Source organism: Glycine soja, chromosome 19 (assembly GCF_004193775.1).
Source record: "Glycine soja cultivar W05 chromosome 19, ASM419377v2, whole genome shotgun sequence".
Taxonomy (NCBI): Eukaryota; Viridiplantae; Streptophyta; class Magnoliopsida; order Fabales; family Fabaceae; genus Glycine; species Glycine soja.
In genome coordinates, this window is record NC_041020.1 from 35,666,802 (window position 1) to 35,686,289 (window position 19,488).

The 19,488-nt window shown below is 30.6% G+C and overlaps 1 protein-coding gene across 1 annotated transcript; it reads left to right on the forward strand.

Annotated features, from left to right (window-relative positions):
* The first annotated feature begins 958 nt into the window (after positions 1 to 958).
* Positions 959 to 5,911, forward strand: LOC114400044 (potassium transporter 4-like). The gene is made up of 9 exons (XM_028362292.1): positions 959 to 1,172; positions 1,699 to 1,939; positions 2,037 to 2,282; positions 2,433 to 2,483; positions 2,588 to 2,848; positions 3,040 to 3,092; positions 3,484 to 3,598; positions 3,688 to 3,942; positions 4,478 to 5,911. The coding sequence occupies exons 1-9, from the start codon at positions 1,128 to 1,130 to the stop codon at positions 5,566 to 5,568; spliced, it is 2,358 nt and encodes a 785-aa protein (XP_028218093.1). The 5' UTR covers positions 959 to 1,127; the 3' UTR covers positions 5,569 to 5,911.
* The last annotated feature ends 13,577 nt before the right edge of the window (positions 5,912 to 19,488 follow it).

The following is a 19,488-nucleotide window of genomic DNA, read 5'->3' on the forward strand; positions in this document are numbered from 1 at the left end:
GCATTTCAATATGGTAGTAATTTTAGATTTTTATTTCATAGTTTAGTCTTTTGTAAATAATATACTAATAACATATCTAAAAACAATAACCTCAATAAAATTAAACATGTATTTCATTGTTTATAAAATTTTAAAACATGAATAACCACAAATATCTTTGAAGTTGAATAGACAGTGTTATTTTATAAAATATATTTTATATTTTAATCATATTATTTTCGGTTCTAATTAAATAAGTTCTATACCATTACAAATATACTATGTAAGTATCAATGATAAATATTATTGTTATTAATATTTTCTCTCTGTTTATTATCATCATCATCACGGATCTGATTGTGCTTGATTGTTATGCTTATCTTAATCATCATTCAATATTTTAAAAAAATTATATATAAACATAAGATTAAATACTTTTTTATTTTTTAGGTTTAATTTTATTTTCTAAATATTCAAAAAATACTTTGATTTATTCTCATGTTTTTATTAAATAATTTATCATATGACATTATCAAGTTAATATTCCAAGTTAGTCTTACAATTATATGTATTTCATTGTTTATAAAACATAAATAATAATAGATATCAATACTAAATAAATAAAATTATTTTATAAAATATATTATATATTTCAATTATATTAATCTTAGTTCTCATCAATATATTTATACAATTATACTATATATTTAATTTTATAACTCACTCTTGTGCGTCGGCTGGTAATGATCTAGTTAATAATTAAATGAATACACATGAAAGCAGCTTAACAAAATTACCTTTCATAGATATACACATGTGATCTGGTTTCGTTTAAGAAAATTGACTAAATTAGAAAAAACACCAACCATGTTTGGAGCGGGATGACCAGGTAGAGTCGAACAAGCACGCGCATGGCCTCGCGTGAGGTAAACTTATGCTGCTGAACTGTTACAAATTGGAAATGAAACCAGTGAGAAAAAAAGCATTTCATTGTTTATATTTATATTAAATTAAACCAATCATCCAAACGGAACCTCAACATGAAATGAAAGGTAAGAAGCTCTGGTGAACTCAACTCACTCGTGGTAAGAGAGAAGAAGAATATCGTTTCGCTCTTACCTTCTTCACCTTCATTCTCTCTCTAGAGAATGGAACCGGAATCCGGAACTTCCACTTCTCGGAATCCTTCGCAGGTTGGGTTCTTTTTGTTTTTTCCCTTACTCGCTATTGCAGTGCTTTCGATTTATCCAAAACCAGTGAACTGCAATAGAGTGTGGAGTTCTTGCGCCACTGCTAGTACTGCTATTCGATTCTGCTTGTTTTGCTTCTGTTTTAACTGAATTCAATCCAATCACTCTCTGTCTTGCTTTATAAGCGTGTTTTGTATTCGTCTGTGTTCGTATTTCTTCTGTTTCCTTGCTTGAACGATTCGTTGACTTGCTTAATTCGTATAGTTTTAAAGTGTTCGTTGATTTTCATGTCAAGCTCATTGTTCTGTGTTTAATTCATATAATTTTGAAGTGTTTGTTGAATTTATGTATTTTTTTTTAAATTCTGGTTTAATATTTCTTTTTATTGAATTTATTTGTTCTTTGTTTGATTCTGACTTGATACAGTATTTTTTTTTCATGATATAAGTCACTGATTCGTTTTCCGGGTTTTCCTCTTACGTGAATCATGGAAGTTCAATATTTGAATTGTTTATTTGGTGTTTTGCAGTTGTCATGGGTGAATCTGTCTAGAAATCTGTTATTAGCGTATCAAAGCTTTGGTGTGGTGTATGGAGATCTGAGCACTTCACCTCTCTATGTCTTCACAAGCACCTTCAGGGGGAAGTTGCAGAATCATCATGATGAAGAAACTATATTCGGCACGTTTTCGTTGATTTTTTGGACCCTTACCTTGATTCCATTGCTTAAATATGTATTCATCCTATTGGGTGCTGATGACAACGGGGAAGGTATGCTGCTGATAACTTTATTCTCTTAAATAATTTTTCTTATAGAAAGGTTATGATCTGTGTGATTGTGATCTGAGTATGATACTTTTGTCATCAGGTGGAACATTTGCTCTTTATTCGCTGCTGTGTAGGCATGCCAAGTTTAATTTACTCCCCAATCAACAAGCAGCTGATGAGGAGTTGTCATCCTATAAATATGGTCCCTCTTCACAGGCTGTAGCCTCTTCTCCATTGAAGAGGTTTCTAGAGAAGCATAAAAGGTTAAGAACAGCCCTGCTTATTGTGGTATTGTTTGGTGCTTGCATGGTTGTTGGTGATGGTGTGCTCACTCCAGCAATTTCAGGTATGGTACTTGTGTCATTAAATTTTTTTAGTATGATATTTTGGTGCAAAATGCCCTTAGTTTATGAGTGCACAACTCCTTTAGTTTGTTTATGTGAAGATTTATTGCTTTTATTAAGAAGCTGACTCTTACCCTGATTCTTCCCTGCAGTTCTAGCATCAGTATCAGGACTAAAAGTTACAGAAAAAAAATTAACAGATGGTGAGCCAATTCTTATTTGCTCTTCCTTGTTGTTCTTATCATTGCTTTTCTAATGGTAAGGACATAAATATTAGATAATGATAGAAATTTCATGTTGTTTGCAGATGAACTTGTCTTGCTTGCCTGCGTCATATTGGTTGGACTGTTTGCTCTCCAACATTGTGGCACACACAAAGTTGCATTTATGTTTGCACCTATTGTAATCATCTGGCTTGTATCAATATTTTCTATTGGGTTGTATAATACAATTTATTGGAATCCAAAAATAGTCCGTGCTATATCTCCATATTATATCATTAAGTTTTTTAGCAAGACTGGTAAAGAAGGTTGGGTTTCTCTTGGAGGGATACTTCTTTGTATCACTGGTATGCTAGTTCTTGATCTACATAACAGTTACCCGAAATTCAGTATAAATTTATTGTGATGTTATGCTGGATATTCCACACTTCTGTTTTAACTTTACAAATTTAGTGGAGCTTTAATTTACTAGATGCTGAGACTTTTAGAATTCAGATGCTAGAGTTCTCCAACTGCTTATTTTTTTTCCCCCCTCCAGGAACTGAAGCTATGTTTGCGGATCTTGGTCATTTCACTGCTTTGTCAATAAGGGTGAGCTTTTAGCTTGACTGAATTTCATGAATCTGTTACAGAATATTAGGATTCTTTTTTGTCTTTGATGTTTGAATATGATAATAGTCTTATTTGGATGAGCTTGTTTTAGTTGTAATATACAATTAGGAGCATTTAGTTATTGTTTTGTACCATCACATTATGACAGACAGCACCACACAATTGCTCACTGTTATTTCTCTTTTCTCTCTTTGATATCTTTTGCCCTTTAATTCCAATTTTCAGCACCATCAATTTGATCTTAGTTTTATAACTTATACTGATTGTAGGAAAGAATAATTACTTACTGTACATTTACTATGCTGGCGATTATTATGCATTGTTTGGAGTACAAGTAAGAAATTTCTTAGTTTTTTTTTTCCTTGTGCAGCTTGCGTTTGCGTTTGTTATATACCCGTGTTTGGTGGTACAGTACATGGGTCAAGCTGCTTTCTTGTCTAAAAACCTCGGCTCTGTTGCTAACAGTTTTTATGACTCAATACCTGGTTAGTTGATTCAGTGCTCTGACTTATTGATATTACTGCCGGTGCTTTTAAATTAGTGCAATTTGTTAATGTTTTTGGCTGTGCTGCAGACCCTGTGTTTTGGCCTGTTTTTGTCATTGCCACCCTTGCTGCAATTGTTGGGAGTCAAGCTGTTATAACTGCAACTTTCTCCATCATCAAACAGTGTCATGCGCTTGGTTGCTTTCCACGAGTCAAAGTTGTTCACACCTCGAAACATATATATGGGCAGATCTATATCCCAGAAATCAATTGGATACTTATGATCCTAACTCTTGCTATAACCATTGGATTTCAGGACACCACCATAATTGGAAATGCTTATGGTAATTTATTCCCATATGAGCCTCTCTCTCTCCACACACACACACACACACAGAAACACAAGACCATTTTAATTTGTATCTTTCATGGCTAGTCATATTGTCAGGATTGGCAGTTGGCAACATAGTGATGTTGTGCTGTGGTGCCAATCGGCTGTTCACTGCTTGAGTGCATTGATACCCCCAATTATGAAACTGGATTGATAGTTCAAACTGATCAAAAGCTAAAATAGATGCTTCATATGCACAATTATTAGCTTATGGGTGTGAAAGTAATCCTATGAGGAAAAAAAAGAATCTTAGTTTGAATGTAGAATATCTTAATGACGTAAATACTACTATAATGTCAAGTATACTGATTACTGAAAGACAGCATTCCTTTCCCTTTGTATTCATGTGATCATGTCTTCTACTTTGATCATGTATTACAGTTAATGCTTGGCAAATTCAGCTTAAAATCTTTTTTTTTTACTTGCATCAGATCTTGTGTTTTATTTGTCATATTGAAGTTATTTGTTTTTGGGTATTTGGTTTACAGGGCTCGCTTGTATGACAGTTATGTTCATAACTACATTTCTGATGACACTAGTCGCAATCTTTGTCTGGCAGAAAAGTGTCTTGATTGCTGTAGTATTTCTTTTATTCTTTTGGGTGATAGAGGGTGTATATCTATCAGCAGCATTCATCAAAGTGCCTCAGGGTGGATGGGTTCCTCTAGTCTTATCATTCATCTTCATGATTGTTATGTACGTGTGGCATTATGGAACTCGTAGGAAGTACAGCTATGATCTGCACAACAAAGTTTCATTGAAATGGTTACTGGGCTTGGGCCCAAGCCTTGGCATTGTTCGTGTCCCGGGGATTGGTCTCATCTACACTGAACTAGCAACAGGAATACCTGCAATATTTTCCCATTTTGTAACAAATCTTCCTGCATTTCACAAGGTGTTGGTTTTTGTTTGTGTAAAATCAGTTCCTGTTCCGTATGTTTCACCTAAAGAGCGTTTCCTTATTGGCCGAGTTTGTCCCAGACCATATCGAATGTATAGGTGCATTGTCAGATATGGTTACAAGGACATTCAAAGGGATGATGGAGATTTTGAGAACCATCTTATACAGAGTATAGCAGAATTTATCCAAATGGAAGCAGTGCAACCCCAGTTCTCAAGTTCTGAAGCTTCATCTTCCCTTGATGGGAGGATGGCTGTTATAAGTTCTAGAAACTATGATTATGCTTCAAGTTTAGTAGTTTCTGAGCACGAGGATATTGGCGTTGACATGTCCGTTCCTAGCAGCAGATCTGCAACCCTGCAAAGTTTGCAATCGGTTTACAATGATGATACTCCACAAGTTAGAAGGCGACGAGTAAGATTTCAGCTACCAGAAAATCCTGGTATGGATCCCGATGTTAGGGAAGAGCTTTTGGATTTAATTCAAGCCAAGGAAGCTGGGGTTGCATATATAATGGGGCACTCGTATGTGAAAGCAAGAAAATCATCCTCATTCTTGAAAAAGCTTGTGATTGATATTGGCTACTCATTTCTGCGCAAGAATTGCAGGGGTCCAGCTGTAGCTCTTAACATTCCTCACATTAGTCTTATTGAAGTTGGGATGATATATTATGTGTAGTTCTTGGTGAAATTTACAACTTGATCCTAGTTGCATAGGTTCTATACTCCTTGTTTCTTTAGGTAGTTAATTGCAGCCCCACTCATGGGAAAGTTTACAACTTGATCCTAGTGTCTTTTAGGCTACGTGTTTATCTTTGCTTTCGCATCTCTCCCAATGTAGTTACATAGTTGCAATAAGGTATTAGAATTATATTTAGGCATCAGAATATTTTCCTTACTTCCGCGTACACCTGTTTTATTTCGTTTTCGTCTTTTGTGCGTATAGTGCATGTTTAGTGCACACGCAAATTTGTTTGAAGAATATGCTAGCACTAATACTACCTACCTAGATTTTTGGACTAGACATGGAAGATTTTGTATAGGCCTCCATGCACTTCAAAAATTAAACGTATGGTTTTCAATTTTCCTCAACCGTCTTGTTTTGTAGTCTTTTCGTCCAATTAGGACTCAAAATATATTTTTCATCCTTGTGAAATTAATAATGTATGAATTTTGTCATTATAAAATTTTTTGTTTATTTTTTATCCTTATAAAATTATAATGACATTTTTTGGTTTGGAGCAAGATTTGGTTATATTTAAACCTCCATGCATATCCTATTATGTAAAAGTAATATTTTTTACATCGGTTGTTGTGTATATAATTGGTATAAATATAATATTTTTTTATATTAGTTATACATATAGTAAAAAAATTATACGTTTGGAATCCAAATCTTTCTCTAAATCAAAAAATGATACATAATAATTTTAGAAGGACCAAAGTTTTTGCAAATACAAAATCCAGATTTTATGAATTTTATAAAAATAAAAAACATATTTTAGGCTCAAATTCCTATAGGTTCTGTGGCAACCCTCTTATTCCGTGTAGAAGCAATTCGCTTGCTGTATCCTAAGCGTGTCGTTGACACATTCTGATATAATCAAAAGTAGGAACAGGATCTCCTGCAGGGTCAAGTAGTTTCAAATCAATTGGTGTAAAATATTTTCACGTATATTTTATTTTATAATTTTAATTGTAAAAATTATTTTTACTAATTAGGATTCATGCAGTTGAAAAATCAATTGTAGAGATCCTTCATCCAAACCAAAGTAAGGCATCATCAATTAGTTATTACAGTATTATTTTTTTTACTGCAGTTATTATTACTATTATTAATTATTATTATTATTATTAATTTTATCAATATTACTATTGATAAAAAATTATTATCATTAATTAATTATTATGAGTGTGAATTAATTATTGTTATTATCATCAATTATTTAATATTATTAATAATTTTTATTATGATTATTATTATTAATTAATTAATTAAAATATATTCATTTTTCGGTCTTACTAACGAGTGTTTTAAAGATATTGATTAAGTAATTAATAATAAAAGATATAACTGTACTTTTTTCCTTTTAGTTTGGATTACATGAGCTTTTGGTCTCTTAATTTTCTTAATAGTAAAAGCTCGTTTTATTTTTTAAGTTGAGCAAATTTAATCTCTTTGTAAGTTTTCTTCTACTTTAAACAGCCAAACTCATTTTTTACTCAAAATCTTCAAAATTTAAATCAATTAAATTATTTTAAAACTTCTTTTACTTAAAAATAACCAATCAAAATCTCAAATTTCACCCAAAAAATATCAAAATTTTCCTCTGTATACCTTGGTCTCTCATTTTGCAAAATCTTTCAAATTCTATCATAATTTCACTAAATTTCTAATTTCTAAACTTTTAAAAGTATTTTATATCTCAATCAATAATTTTTTAGAGGATATCTCAATCAATCATAAGACCTCAAATATATGGATAAGAAAAAGCAAATTTGAGATTTTTAGATAGAAGAAAATTGATAGAGCAAGGAAGCATGATGCACCTCAATTTTATCATAATTTCTTATCTCTTTTGTGCATGTTACTTGTGTGTGCACTTAGACACATTTCCTAGTATTTCATAATCATGTCTTCTTAGTTTACGTTATTGATCTATTATTTGTTTTCTGTGTAGGAAAGAGACACTTCAACTTTTAGAAAGGATGGAAACCAGTTAATATTGAATAGAGCAAGAAAATAGAATGCCTGAAGTCACCACACCCCTATATGGAATCCATCACATTGTAGAATCATAAAAAATTAGTTAAGACAATTTAGTCATTTGTTTCATTATACCTTGGGCACTCCTCTGAAACTTTGTCTATTTAAGGGTTTTAAGAATTATTAGGAAGGACTTTCGTCTCTCTTGACAACTAGTTTTTTCTCTCTATCTTTTTTGTTCCTATGGAGGCCATGAAATTGTTCCTTAAAAATTGTAAAATCTAACTATTTTCATCTACTATTTTATTCTTAGTATTTATATACCATTTGCATCTATTCATCGATTGTTATTATGTTGTTTGGTTCGAAAGGGCTCTTTGTTCCATTAACAAAAGAACATAATTTCGATTAGGATGATAAATATGAAATTGTTTATATTCTAAAAATTGGTGGTAATGAACAAGACTTAATGTGGTGCTTCGTCTATGGTGTGTGACCATATAATTTTGTCTAAATAAATTGAGCTTGTGTGTTTATTGGCTAGGATTAGGCCTCTCAAAATCTTAAAGTTATTAGTAGGCTAAATCTTAAGAGTTTGTTTAGGGTTGTCAATTAGTGAAGAAAGTAATCAACGAACTTCTCTTGACTGTAGAAAAAAGTGAGAGTTTGATTATTAGAGTTTTTTAACAACTACAACCAACTTACTAAGACCCTATTCAAGCTGTTGTTTAGTATTATTCTTTTTTAAAAAACACTTTTCAATTTTTAATTCGCAGTTTTAGATTTTCATTTCTAATTTTAAAATTTGTTTTCAATCTAATTATGATTTTCCTTTAACAATTTCTCTAAGGGCAAGTTTGTGTTGGACTTAAAATAAATGTTCTTAAAAAAAGTGATTTATAAGTGATTGTTATAAAAGCAGAAACAATTTTGTGTTTGGTTACAATTATAAAAAGTGCTTTTTTAATCAAAAGTGATTTTTAGGCTGTTTGGGTACATCAATTGTATAAGTGCTTTTTTTTATTATAAAATTACATAAATAACCTTATAAGCACTTATAAAAGACACATGTTTATTTAGGAAAAAACACTTGTTATAAATGTTGTAAAAAAAAATACACTTCACCATATTTCCATCTTTTTATTAAGCTACATCCACATATGCCTAATAGATAGAAGGAAAAGTGCATATATTTTTTTTTAAAGTTAACAACCATGTTAATAAAGTTTTACAAAATAAAATATTTGCTACTAACATTAATTACTTGCAATTGGTTCTTATAAAATAAAGTTGTACAATTATCTTAAAACTAAACATTAGAGAAATTAGTGTGATATTCAAGTTGGCAATTGATCTCTGATAGCATTTCTTACTTCTTTCATGGATCTAACATCTGCTTAAGTTGTTTCTTGCCATTCTTCATGATCAACCATATTATTATCATCTCCATCATTAAAATTTTGCTTTGTAGCTTCTAACGCATTAACATTCTATAAGTTTTCAAGAATAGTTAAGTCTCTTTTGTCCATCCTTATAACATAATTATGGAGTGCAAAGCAAGCCTATATGATAATGATATGAGTTTCAACTATAAAATTGGTCATGCATTGCAATATGGTCCATCTTGTTTCGCAAACACCAAAAAATCTTTCAATAACACTTCTTAAGCTAGAATGGTGATAATTAAAGGGGTGTTTGGTTTGGTTGTTTTCTGTTTTCATTTTCACTAGAAATAAAAAATGGTGATGGAAATGTGTTTGGTTGGATTTCTGTTTTCATTTTCAATGAAAATATTTTCCCAAACGAACCAAAAATTGGAAACAATAAAATCTCATTTTTAGTGTTTTCAGTTGAAACCAAGAATCTCATTTTTGGTAAAATGAAAACGCGGTGACAACGAATGTAATTTGAAGCAAACCTAAAAATACATTTTCTTTTGAAAACACATTTTCAATGTTTTTATTTCTTGAAAGCAGAAAACAAGAAGTCAAACCAAACATGTTTTCAGAATTCTAATCTTTTGAAAATGAAAACAGTTTTCAGAAAATGAAAATGCAAACCAAACACATCCTAAATATTTCATCTCTTGATCTAAAATCTGGAGCTAATGTAAATTGTTGAAGATGATACCTCGTATTTCTATAAAATCCTAAGAAACCTTTGTATGTCAGATATACTGAGTCAACAAGGTAATATTTACCTATAAATAAATAAAAAAGTCTTTACAATATTATAAAAAAAACTCATGATTTAAAAAAAATCAAACTATATAAGAATTACCTTTAGGAGGATAAGGGAATCATAGATTTGACTTCCAAAGAGTATCTGTGAAAATCCTAGCATCATGAGCAAATCTTTTTCAACCACACAATGCAAATATAAAACACATGTTAAAATCACATACGACCATGACATTTGTGCTCATATATTCTTTCCTATTAAAAAAATGGAAACTACTTATCTGCAGGAATATGTATAACAATATGAGTTCCATCTATTGTCCCAATACAATCTTTAAAGTAAGATCAATAACGGTCATCATCTTTGATATAGTTAGCAATATCAAGATGCATAGGATCAGTTGGTCTAATTATATGATTTCCCAACTTGTATACAACTTTTAAAACTTTATAAAAATGATTATGACTAATCTCATTAGAATGCTGAAATCATTCTTAAACTTCTCTATATGTGGATCCATGACCTATCATATATAAGAACAAAACAACACTCTCTTCTACTCCAATATGCTTGGTAAGAGCCAATCCATGTTTATTGGTTAACTCCCATACCAATAACTTAAATACATGTTTCCTCATTCAAAATTGCTCAAAAAACCTATTCTCATTTCCATGTATTAATTCCACATACCACTTGTGACTTGTGAGAATTGAAGTGGTTTTCTCTTCTTTCAGAACATATTTCAATGTATGATTTGTAACTAACAATGAAACCAAATTTGTTGCAACATGAAGTGAAAACATATTATTTGTTGACACTTTAATTTCCATGTCAAAGCTATGCTCATTTTCATTTGAATTATCTATCGTTATGTAAATCAAAATTTAAATCTAATCACTACTTAGAAGAGGATATTAAAATACATCCATCATATAACAAATCTCAAAGTGACATCAACAATTTGATACATTAAAAGATCATGTATACATATTAAAAAAACTAACAATTAAAAAAGATAAAGATAACAATTAAAAAATCATAACATAGTTGAAAGTCTAAATCTTAAGAGTCACCAACACCAGGCCTATGAATTAAACATCCTAACGACAAGTCCGAGGGATGTTCGCCTCAATATAAGTGTTGAGTCAATCAAAAGTCATCTCGCGATCATTGTCCATGAAGTATAAAAATGCTACCCTATTCTCCTTGATAGTAAGGATTCTTGTAGCCAAAAAAATATAAATGAGATCCCTTCACCAAGTCTGGAACCTCGGTTAATAATGGCAAACACTTGCCATAGTTGAAAAGGTCTTCCATTTTAGGTACTATAACAATAATATTTGAGACTAGATCCAACACATCAATAATACGATCAAGTGAGCTTTGAAGTTTATCTGTTATCCTAGATTTTTTTCCCTTTTTCCCCTCTTTTCCTCTTTGCATTCACGTTTGAGGCAGTTTGCATTGCATTTGGTAGTTCTTCATTATCAGCTTCGTAATTAAATTGAGTTTCTCCATGTGTTGCATTATCCTCACCATGAACATTAGGTGTTTCATATGTCGATGAATCTTGATATGGAATTAAAATAAAAAGTCCATTAGCTATTATGCCCTTGAAGCATTTCTACAGCAAACCTAAGAATTTAGGTCCCCCTTGCTCCCACTTGAAGATATATGGATTTTCCTATAGTCAAATAAAAAAAATAAGTAAATAAAAAAAATCATAGAATCAAATGATAAATTCAAAATTATTTGCTAGTATAACAAAAACATTAACATACATTTCTTTTTGTAGCCCACCATTCTTCATCTGCTACAATGGTTTGTTTCTCATAATTCCATCCATATCGGTGTCTTTGTCAACCAACTTAGCAAAAGATCGAAAATCCTTTTTTAACGCATCTTGTTTGTTTTCTTAACTGAATCTTCTCATAAGCACACCTTATTCTCTCTTGGAAAATTTTCTCTAGATTCTTCCACCCTTCTTTACTAAAAGGTGTTCATGGTATGTTCTCAACATCTATTTCTTCGATACATATTCTCAAAAAAAATCCAATTTGTTGTCACCCCACTTCTCACAATCCTTTTTGGGTGGCATTCTAATAATTTCAATGATAAAAACATAATCAAATGAACATTCATCTAAATGATTTCTCTAGTGCAGATAATTTGCCCTACAAAAAATATAGCAATGACAATGACCAACATGAAGGAAGTTTCAAGACAAAATTTTATAGGACACAAGGTCTTGAACAAATTAAAGCAATCCTTGATATCTCATTAAGCTCAAATCTAGCTTATTTTTAAGTCCAGTTCAAAATCCTTCAAGTTGATGAGTTTTGATCTTGGAAAAAACTACTTTGAAATTAATAATTATTACACAAATCATTTAAAGAAAAATTTCAGTATTGCAACAAGGGAAGATAGTTCTGATTGTGTTACAAATTATAATGCAAGGAGTAAAAGTTGTTTTGCAAAGTCATGTAATGAGTTTACACTTTAGAGTGTCTTTATGCCTATGTTTATTCTTTAATAAAGTTTCATTGGCTTATAAGAAAAATGATTAGATTTTATAGTTTTAATATATTTAACTTAAATCCTATTCAAATAAGAATTTCTGAGGTAGGGTATATGACTAATCGGTTAGATAAAAGCAAAGTTGTTTCAAATTTGAAGCTTTTGCAAGTTATGAAGTATTTACTATTCTTGTTAAGCATTTACAAATTATTCAATTTTTATGAAGAACTGGTAAAATGCATTTAGTTTACTGCAAATACATGTTCTTCGTCACCCTTCTGTATCACTATTGATTAGAGTTTGTAGTTTTAAAACTTAGAAAATCAAGACCCAAAAATGAGAAGAGAGCACCAAGAAGAAGAAGAAGAAGAAGAAGAAAGCACCAATAGAAATCGAAGTTGAACAATAGAGCACCTAGAAAAAATAAAAAATCAAACTCTAAACCCTAAACAAAAATCAAACAAACTTGAACCAACAAAGAAGAGAAGCACTAGCACATTGTTAGGTCATGAGGGAGAGTAACACCAACGCAATAGGGACAAACTTGTAAAAAAATTTCACTAAACCATTCCTTCTTGTTTTCCATTTTTTGTTTCGACAACTGCTTATTTTGAGAAGCAGCTCCAAGTAGCTTCTCAAAATAAGCAGTTTTTACTTATTTTTAGCTTCTGGTTATTTTTAAAAATTTATCCCAACATCTAAAAAATTACCACAAGTGCATTTTAAGTTAAAATAAGTGTTTTTTTTATTTAAAATAAGTTTAAACAAACTCACCCTTAATCTTATGGTTCGAGCTGGATGAGCCAATTGTTGGGTTGGATAAGGGTTATAGACAATAATAAGTCAAACTAAAAAGCCTAAATTCAATTAGGGCTTCTAAAATAAGGCTAAAGTCCAATGAAAGCCTAATTTTGTATTAGGTTTTTACACACTAAGCCCAAATTAAGTTATGATTCCATCAAGCTAATAAGGTCTAGATTTTATTTGTGCCAAATTTCAAAGTTAAATCCTTCACATTTCATTGAGCAGGTTCAGGTCAAGTCGATTGCAAGCATGATGTAGGATGCAGGTTATGGTGAGTTATGCAAAAAAGGTCAAATATAATTTTTTTTTTGTAAAACTTTATTGATTTCATAACACTTTACCACGTACTCATTGTTACTTATTAATTTTATGGATAAAACTTTACTGGTATTGATAATTGATACAAGTGTTTATTGTCAATGGTTGGAATTGTACAATACACTAGTTTCCAGATGAGTATGCACCATTGCAAGATGATAAAATGATTGAAAGGTTGAGAATGTTTGCCGCAATTTGAGCCTGGAGAATGAGCCATGTAATTACTAGTGTCGTGGAACAATTGTTGTTGACGTTCATCATGTTAGATGAGTATTTCAAAGTCTGCTAATTTGTAAAAGTGTTCATCAAATTATGGACAAGCATCTCTAGTGCAAATTGAGGTTCTGAATTTCTGAAATGATGGTCTATGGCCATTAAGGACAATAATAATAATATCAAGATCCTAAATGTGATGACCAATTGCTTATGATGAAAATTTGATTAAGTGAATGAAAATAAATTTATTGATCTTCCACTCTTGATTATAATCAACTATAAATAACTTATTTTATTTAGTAGAACATAATCACAATTATGAGTTCTTTTTTTTTTTATTAAACTAATAGTATTTTAACTTTCAACTAGGAGAACAATGAGCTTAATTTAGAAAATATCTTGAACAAGTAACAATAAATTCAAAATGTTATAAAAAGTTAAAATATCTTTAGAAGTAAAGATATAATCGTTTATGAAATTGAACTGGAAAAATCTTTGATTATGTTCACAATCAGAAAACTAGGTGAAAAAATATCTTCATAAATAACAATATAATCGTTGATGAAATCAAAATAGAAATTCTTCGATAATGTTCACAATCAGAAAAATTATGTAGAAGTAGAAGTGTAATTGAAATACAATATAATGAAGCAAAATAAAAGAGTAAGAGTTTAGAGAAGAAATGGAGATTGAAAAAAGTTTAGAGTTTGTAAAAGAAGAGAATTGCAATACAATAAATTGTTCAAAAAGAAAATGAATGACAAAAAAGATAAACTGCATTAAAATATGGGTTTGAACATACACATTGTTCCTAGAATCGGAAGTCTTTTCCTGTGCGGCGTGATGGTGTAAAAGGAACTTGTGCAAATGTTCTCCTTAGGGAAGAATGAATATCAACATGTCTATTTATAGTTTTCTACTCAACAGTCGAATTACAAGATTCATAAACAACTTATTCAAATAGATCATCTAAGATGTTGATAGATGTCTTCGTTCCTTTAGTAAAAAAAATCGTTGATAATTGTCTTTGTCGTTTCTTCTCTCGAAAAATCGCTAATAACTGTCTTTGGATGTGCGATTGAAAGTCATGTGACTTCAATAGATTGTCTTCAATATATTTTCATTTGCGTCTTCGAATGATTTGTTTCATAAACTTTTTTTCACAAATTGAAATCACCAAATACTTAGAAATTTCTAAATGTTTCATCAGAAAAATCTCTTTTTATCACATTTCACATTTTGATTATCCATCGAAATGAGGAGTATACTTCTTGTAAGATTCTTTCTCTTTATCAACTTTCACATTTTATTGTACGTTGAAATGAGCATTACACTTCTAGTAAACTTCTTTTTTATTGTTTAACTGAAACGAACATTACACCTCCCGTAAACTTTCTTTGGAATTGGTAATCAAATCCTCATTCATTCATGCAATCAAATGACTTTCAAATCTTACTAAACAATATATATGTACTTGATTTTATTGTCAATACTTAGTCATAACATCAACTTACAAATAACCACCTTCGATTCATCAATCAAAAACAATATTTTCATGACAAATCAAATTAGCCAATTTTTGAACATGGTATAGAATATCTACATTTATAAAATTTTACTCATAGCCCCAACAGATGCCCCCCCAAAAATGTTTATTTGAAGTAGGAGAATAATCATTTTTTGAATCAATTCTTGCCAAAGTGAAAATATCACACAAGATGTTTTAACACTTAGTTAAAAATATACTAAATTAATTAATTGAATGGTCTATTTGAAAGACCATGTTTATACTTAGTCAAAGACTGACACCTCAGTATTAAAATCATATGCTACCATTATTTTTATACATTCAATAATTATAATATAATTGACCATCTAATAATGATATCGGCTTATATGTGATGTCAATTAAAAATGGTGTTTGTCATGCCCTAAGAACCATTTTTATTTATGTTGACTTCAATTTAGTAATAGAAGAACTATTGACTACTATCAAATTTGGCCATCTTTTATGGATATTGAAGTCAACCTTCTAAATTATTTGTCCATTTTGTAAAGGCAAATTTGTCCTTTTAAACAATTTTGTCGTACCTTTTATTTTGTTTATTTTTGAATTTCAGTTTTTCGATTTGTCAAACTATATCAACTAATTATGTCATATCCCTTGCTCACTAATTTCTTTCAAAAAGAAAATTTGAGGCCTACAACAACCATTCGAATAAACTCATGTTCTTGGATTTGAGTGTAACACCTTAATTTCAATTGCCTAAATTGATTCAAATTGTCATCTATGGTCTCAATATTGCATCTTTCAACATTCATCAAATCAATTAGGCTAACCCTTGTTTCCTCTCTAAAGAATTTCTCATGAAAGATCCTCTCTAATTGAGTCCAATTGTAAATTGAATTAGGGGTAAAGTAGTAAACCAAGTAAAAACATTTTTTTTGTAAGGAAACTAAGAAAATACATCATACGAAGGCATTCAATAGTGGCAATGTCTCCACATTTGGTATTTGACCACATGCTCAACGGTTGATTCTCTTATCTCTCCACCAAATTTAAAAAATTTGGGGACTTTATATCCCCTGGGTAATTGAGTTTGTAGAACAAAATCAAGAAAAAGGTGAAACAAAATATGGTTGGTTATAACAATCCAATTTGAAGCCATGTTGATTTAGCACTTGTTCAATTATCTGGCCGATGTGTTGAGGATATTGTTGATTATTAACTTGTCCAAATCGATTTTGATTTCTAAAGGGATTATGCTACTCACCAAGTCCATATGCAACATTTTGAATTTGTTGCATAATTTGATCTGCATCTTGTCTTCGATTAGCCACAAATGGATTTTGTCCTCTTAAGGGTTGTGCTTGCTGATTTGGATCAATGCTATTTCTTTGATCTAATGGTGACACAACATTTTATATAGGTGTTTCATTTTGTATCACTACTCGAGGGATTACTAAAACATCCCCTATTTGAGCCATTTGATTGGCCAGTATTTGAAAACTATCATTGGTGGTTTGAACTAAATAGTTCAAAACCTTTATCATGTGTTGTGATAATAAGTTGATCATGTCTTGTTTACTATGATCCATATGTTATCTTATGGCCGCTAAAGCATCATTCAACATGCCAATCGAAAAGATTTCATTGTTCGCGGGCCTTTCTAAAGTTTGTATTTGATTAGGCTCAAATGAATATACATTATTTTGATCAATATGACTTGATTATTCATTGGTTGAGAAGTGATCAAATTTTGTCCTAAAGGCCTAATCGAAAGTTGTGCTTGAAAGAATTCAAGTCTCATATTTTGGGGTCTCCAATTTGACATGCTTCATGTATAACTTACATTTGAAGATATTACATTATTAGGATTTTCTTCATATGAAGGTTCTGCCCCCAATGTCGAATTAGCCGTAAATGAGATTATTTGTTCATTCAATGTTGGAACTGAAGTTGTGACATTTTTCATTGGAAAAGTAGTTGATGAGTTACTAAATTGAGCCCTTACGGCAACAACCACATTCTCATCATTATTCATATAACTACTTGATTGAGTGATTCTCCGTCTTTGATTTCTTGATCATTGACACACATGACTTCACTACTTTTCAATCTCACAAACAATTTTGTCTTATACTAATTTGTTTTGTGATATCTTTTTATAAGGACAAAAAAATAATTTAAACCTTAGTATAAGAATTAAGAAAGAAAATTTTTGTAACTTTTTTATATCATTTTTTTGTAACTTTAAACCAACAGTTTTTAAAACTCTCCATCCAACATGTCCCCTTAATTTCAATGGTTGATCCATCATGGTTTTAGTGTATCTTCGTCCTTGCCTTAACTTGCACCATCGAGCATCTGAACGAGGATTTCAATTATAAATATATGCATGCTCATTGAGTTGCACATAAACATGTAAACCAACATTGCCTACTTTTACTCATGATGATAAGCGTTCAATTTATTTTACTCCTATGTTTGCTACTTCATAATTTTCATGACATACTATGCAACAATGACACAAATAGAGATGAACTTCTTCTTTTTTTCAAATCCCAACTGAGTGACCCAAAACATGCTCTCTTCAGGTGGTCTGCACATTCCAATTCCAATCACTGCACCTGGTATGGTGTGACAAACTTTAATGGTGCAAATAATAAAGAAATGTTTTTGATGAAGATGGTGCATAATAAGAATGTACTCCTTAGATTAATCTAAAGGGCTATCAATAATGGTGCAAGGTGGTCCATTGATGTAATGACCTATATTCAATTATAACAATGGAAATAAATTATCACTATTTTTTGTTTGTAGGAATCAAAGACAATGTCAGGGAGTTTACAACAACTCACATATCCTTACTGAACCAATTAAACTAGATTTCATTGACAAATTACCACCATGTATTGTTCAGAATTGAAACATGTTTCCATCAAAAGAATTTTAATAAAAAAATAAAAAGGGAAAGTTCAAGTGTGAAAGTAGTGAAATGGACTATAAGAATAACGAGGACCTCCACAAATTATCCTACACACAATTACTTCCTGCATTCTTTCAAGCTTCATGCACCTATTCTTGTCTTGAAGGACTTTTCTAGAATGTAAATTTTAATACTCTAGAAAGGTCTTTCAAGATGGATTAGTTACAAGAAACAATTAGATAGATGCAGAAAATAATTGCATATCTTATGCTAAACACAAGACCCTTATTCCTAAAATTTTCAGGCCCATTTGACCCAAACTATCTTGTAAAAACAGGCTCTTGTTATTTACACCCCTGTGTTTCCTAAGTACACCCACCCCTTTTTACCTTTTAATTACCCATAATACCCTTTTTCTTAAAGAAGTACACTCATTTTAATTTCTGGAAATGTATTTCCAAAACTACATATACCTATCCTAGAAATGTATCTTCGGAACTATGATTCGTAGTTCTGGAGATATACTTTTGGAATAAGTATATATTTTCTAATAAAATATCACTTGAGAATTAAAATGGTTGACGAGAAATAAAAAAAATGCTTATATTATATCTATGTTTGTTAGTCTTATTTTCATCATTCCATTAATGTTCTTCAAATCTTATCTAAAATTTTATTTTCATTTTATCTTTGTTATTCTTGAAATCCTAATTTTAAACTATCTTCACCTTATATTCATTATATAATATTGCATTTTCATCATTATTCTACAATACTTTGCGTTTTTCTTCATGTGATAATGTGTTTCAAGGTACATTCATCACTAACTTCATGTGGCAATGAATCGTTGTCATAGACTTAGATTAGAAAATGAATGAACAAACTTAAAGGAAAGAAACCATCGTCAAAAGCTTTGCTTTGCAATTAAGGTGTATAATATATGAATTTAGTGATGAACGTATCTTGAAATGCAGTTTCACATGAAGGAAAACACAAAATAATATATAATAATGATGAAAACACAATATTATATAATGGACTCGTAGAAGGATATTGAGTAGACAGTTGATGTTTCAAACTTGACCTTATCTTTCTTAGCATGCATTCCCATTAATGTCGCAACAAATTTGGTAAGCTACGTGTCTGGTGCATGAAGAATAGCCTTTGGTCCCCAAAGATAGTTTAAAATTTGTGTTTAAAGAATAATAAAGATAAGATGAAAATAAGATTTTAAATATGATTTAAAGAACACTAATGATATAATGAAAATAAGACTTACAAACATGAGTATAAAATAAGTGTTTATCATTTATTTTATTTCTTGTTAACCATCTTAATTTTTAAGTGATATTTTATTAAAAAATGTATACATATTCTGAAAGTAACTGAGAGGTAGAAAGAGAATATGGGAGCGTGCCTAGGAAAA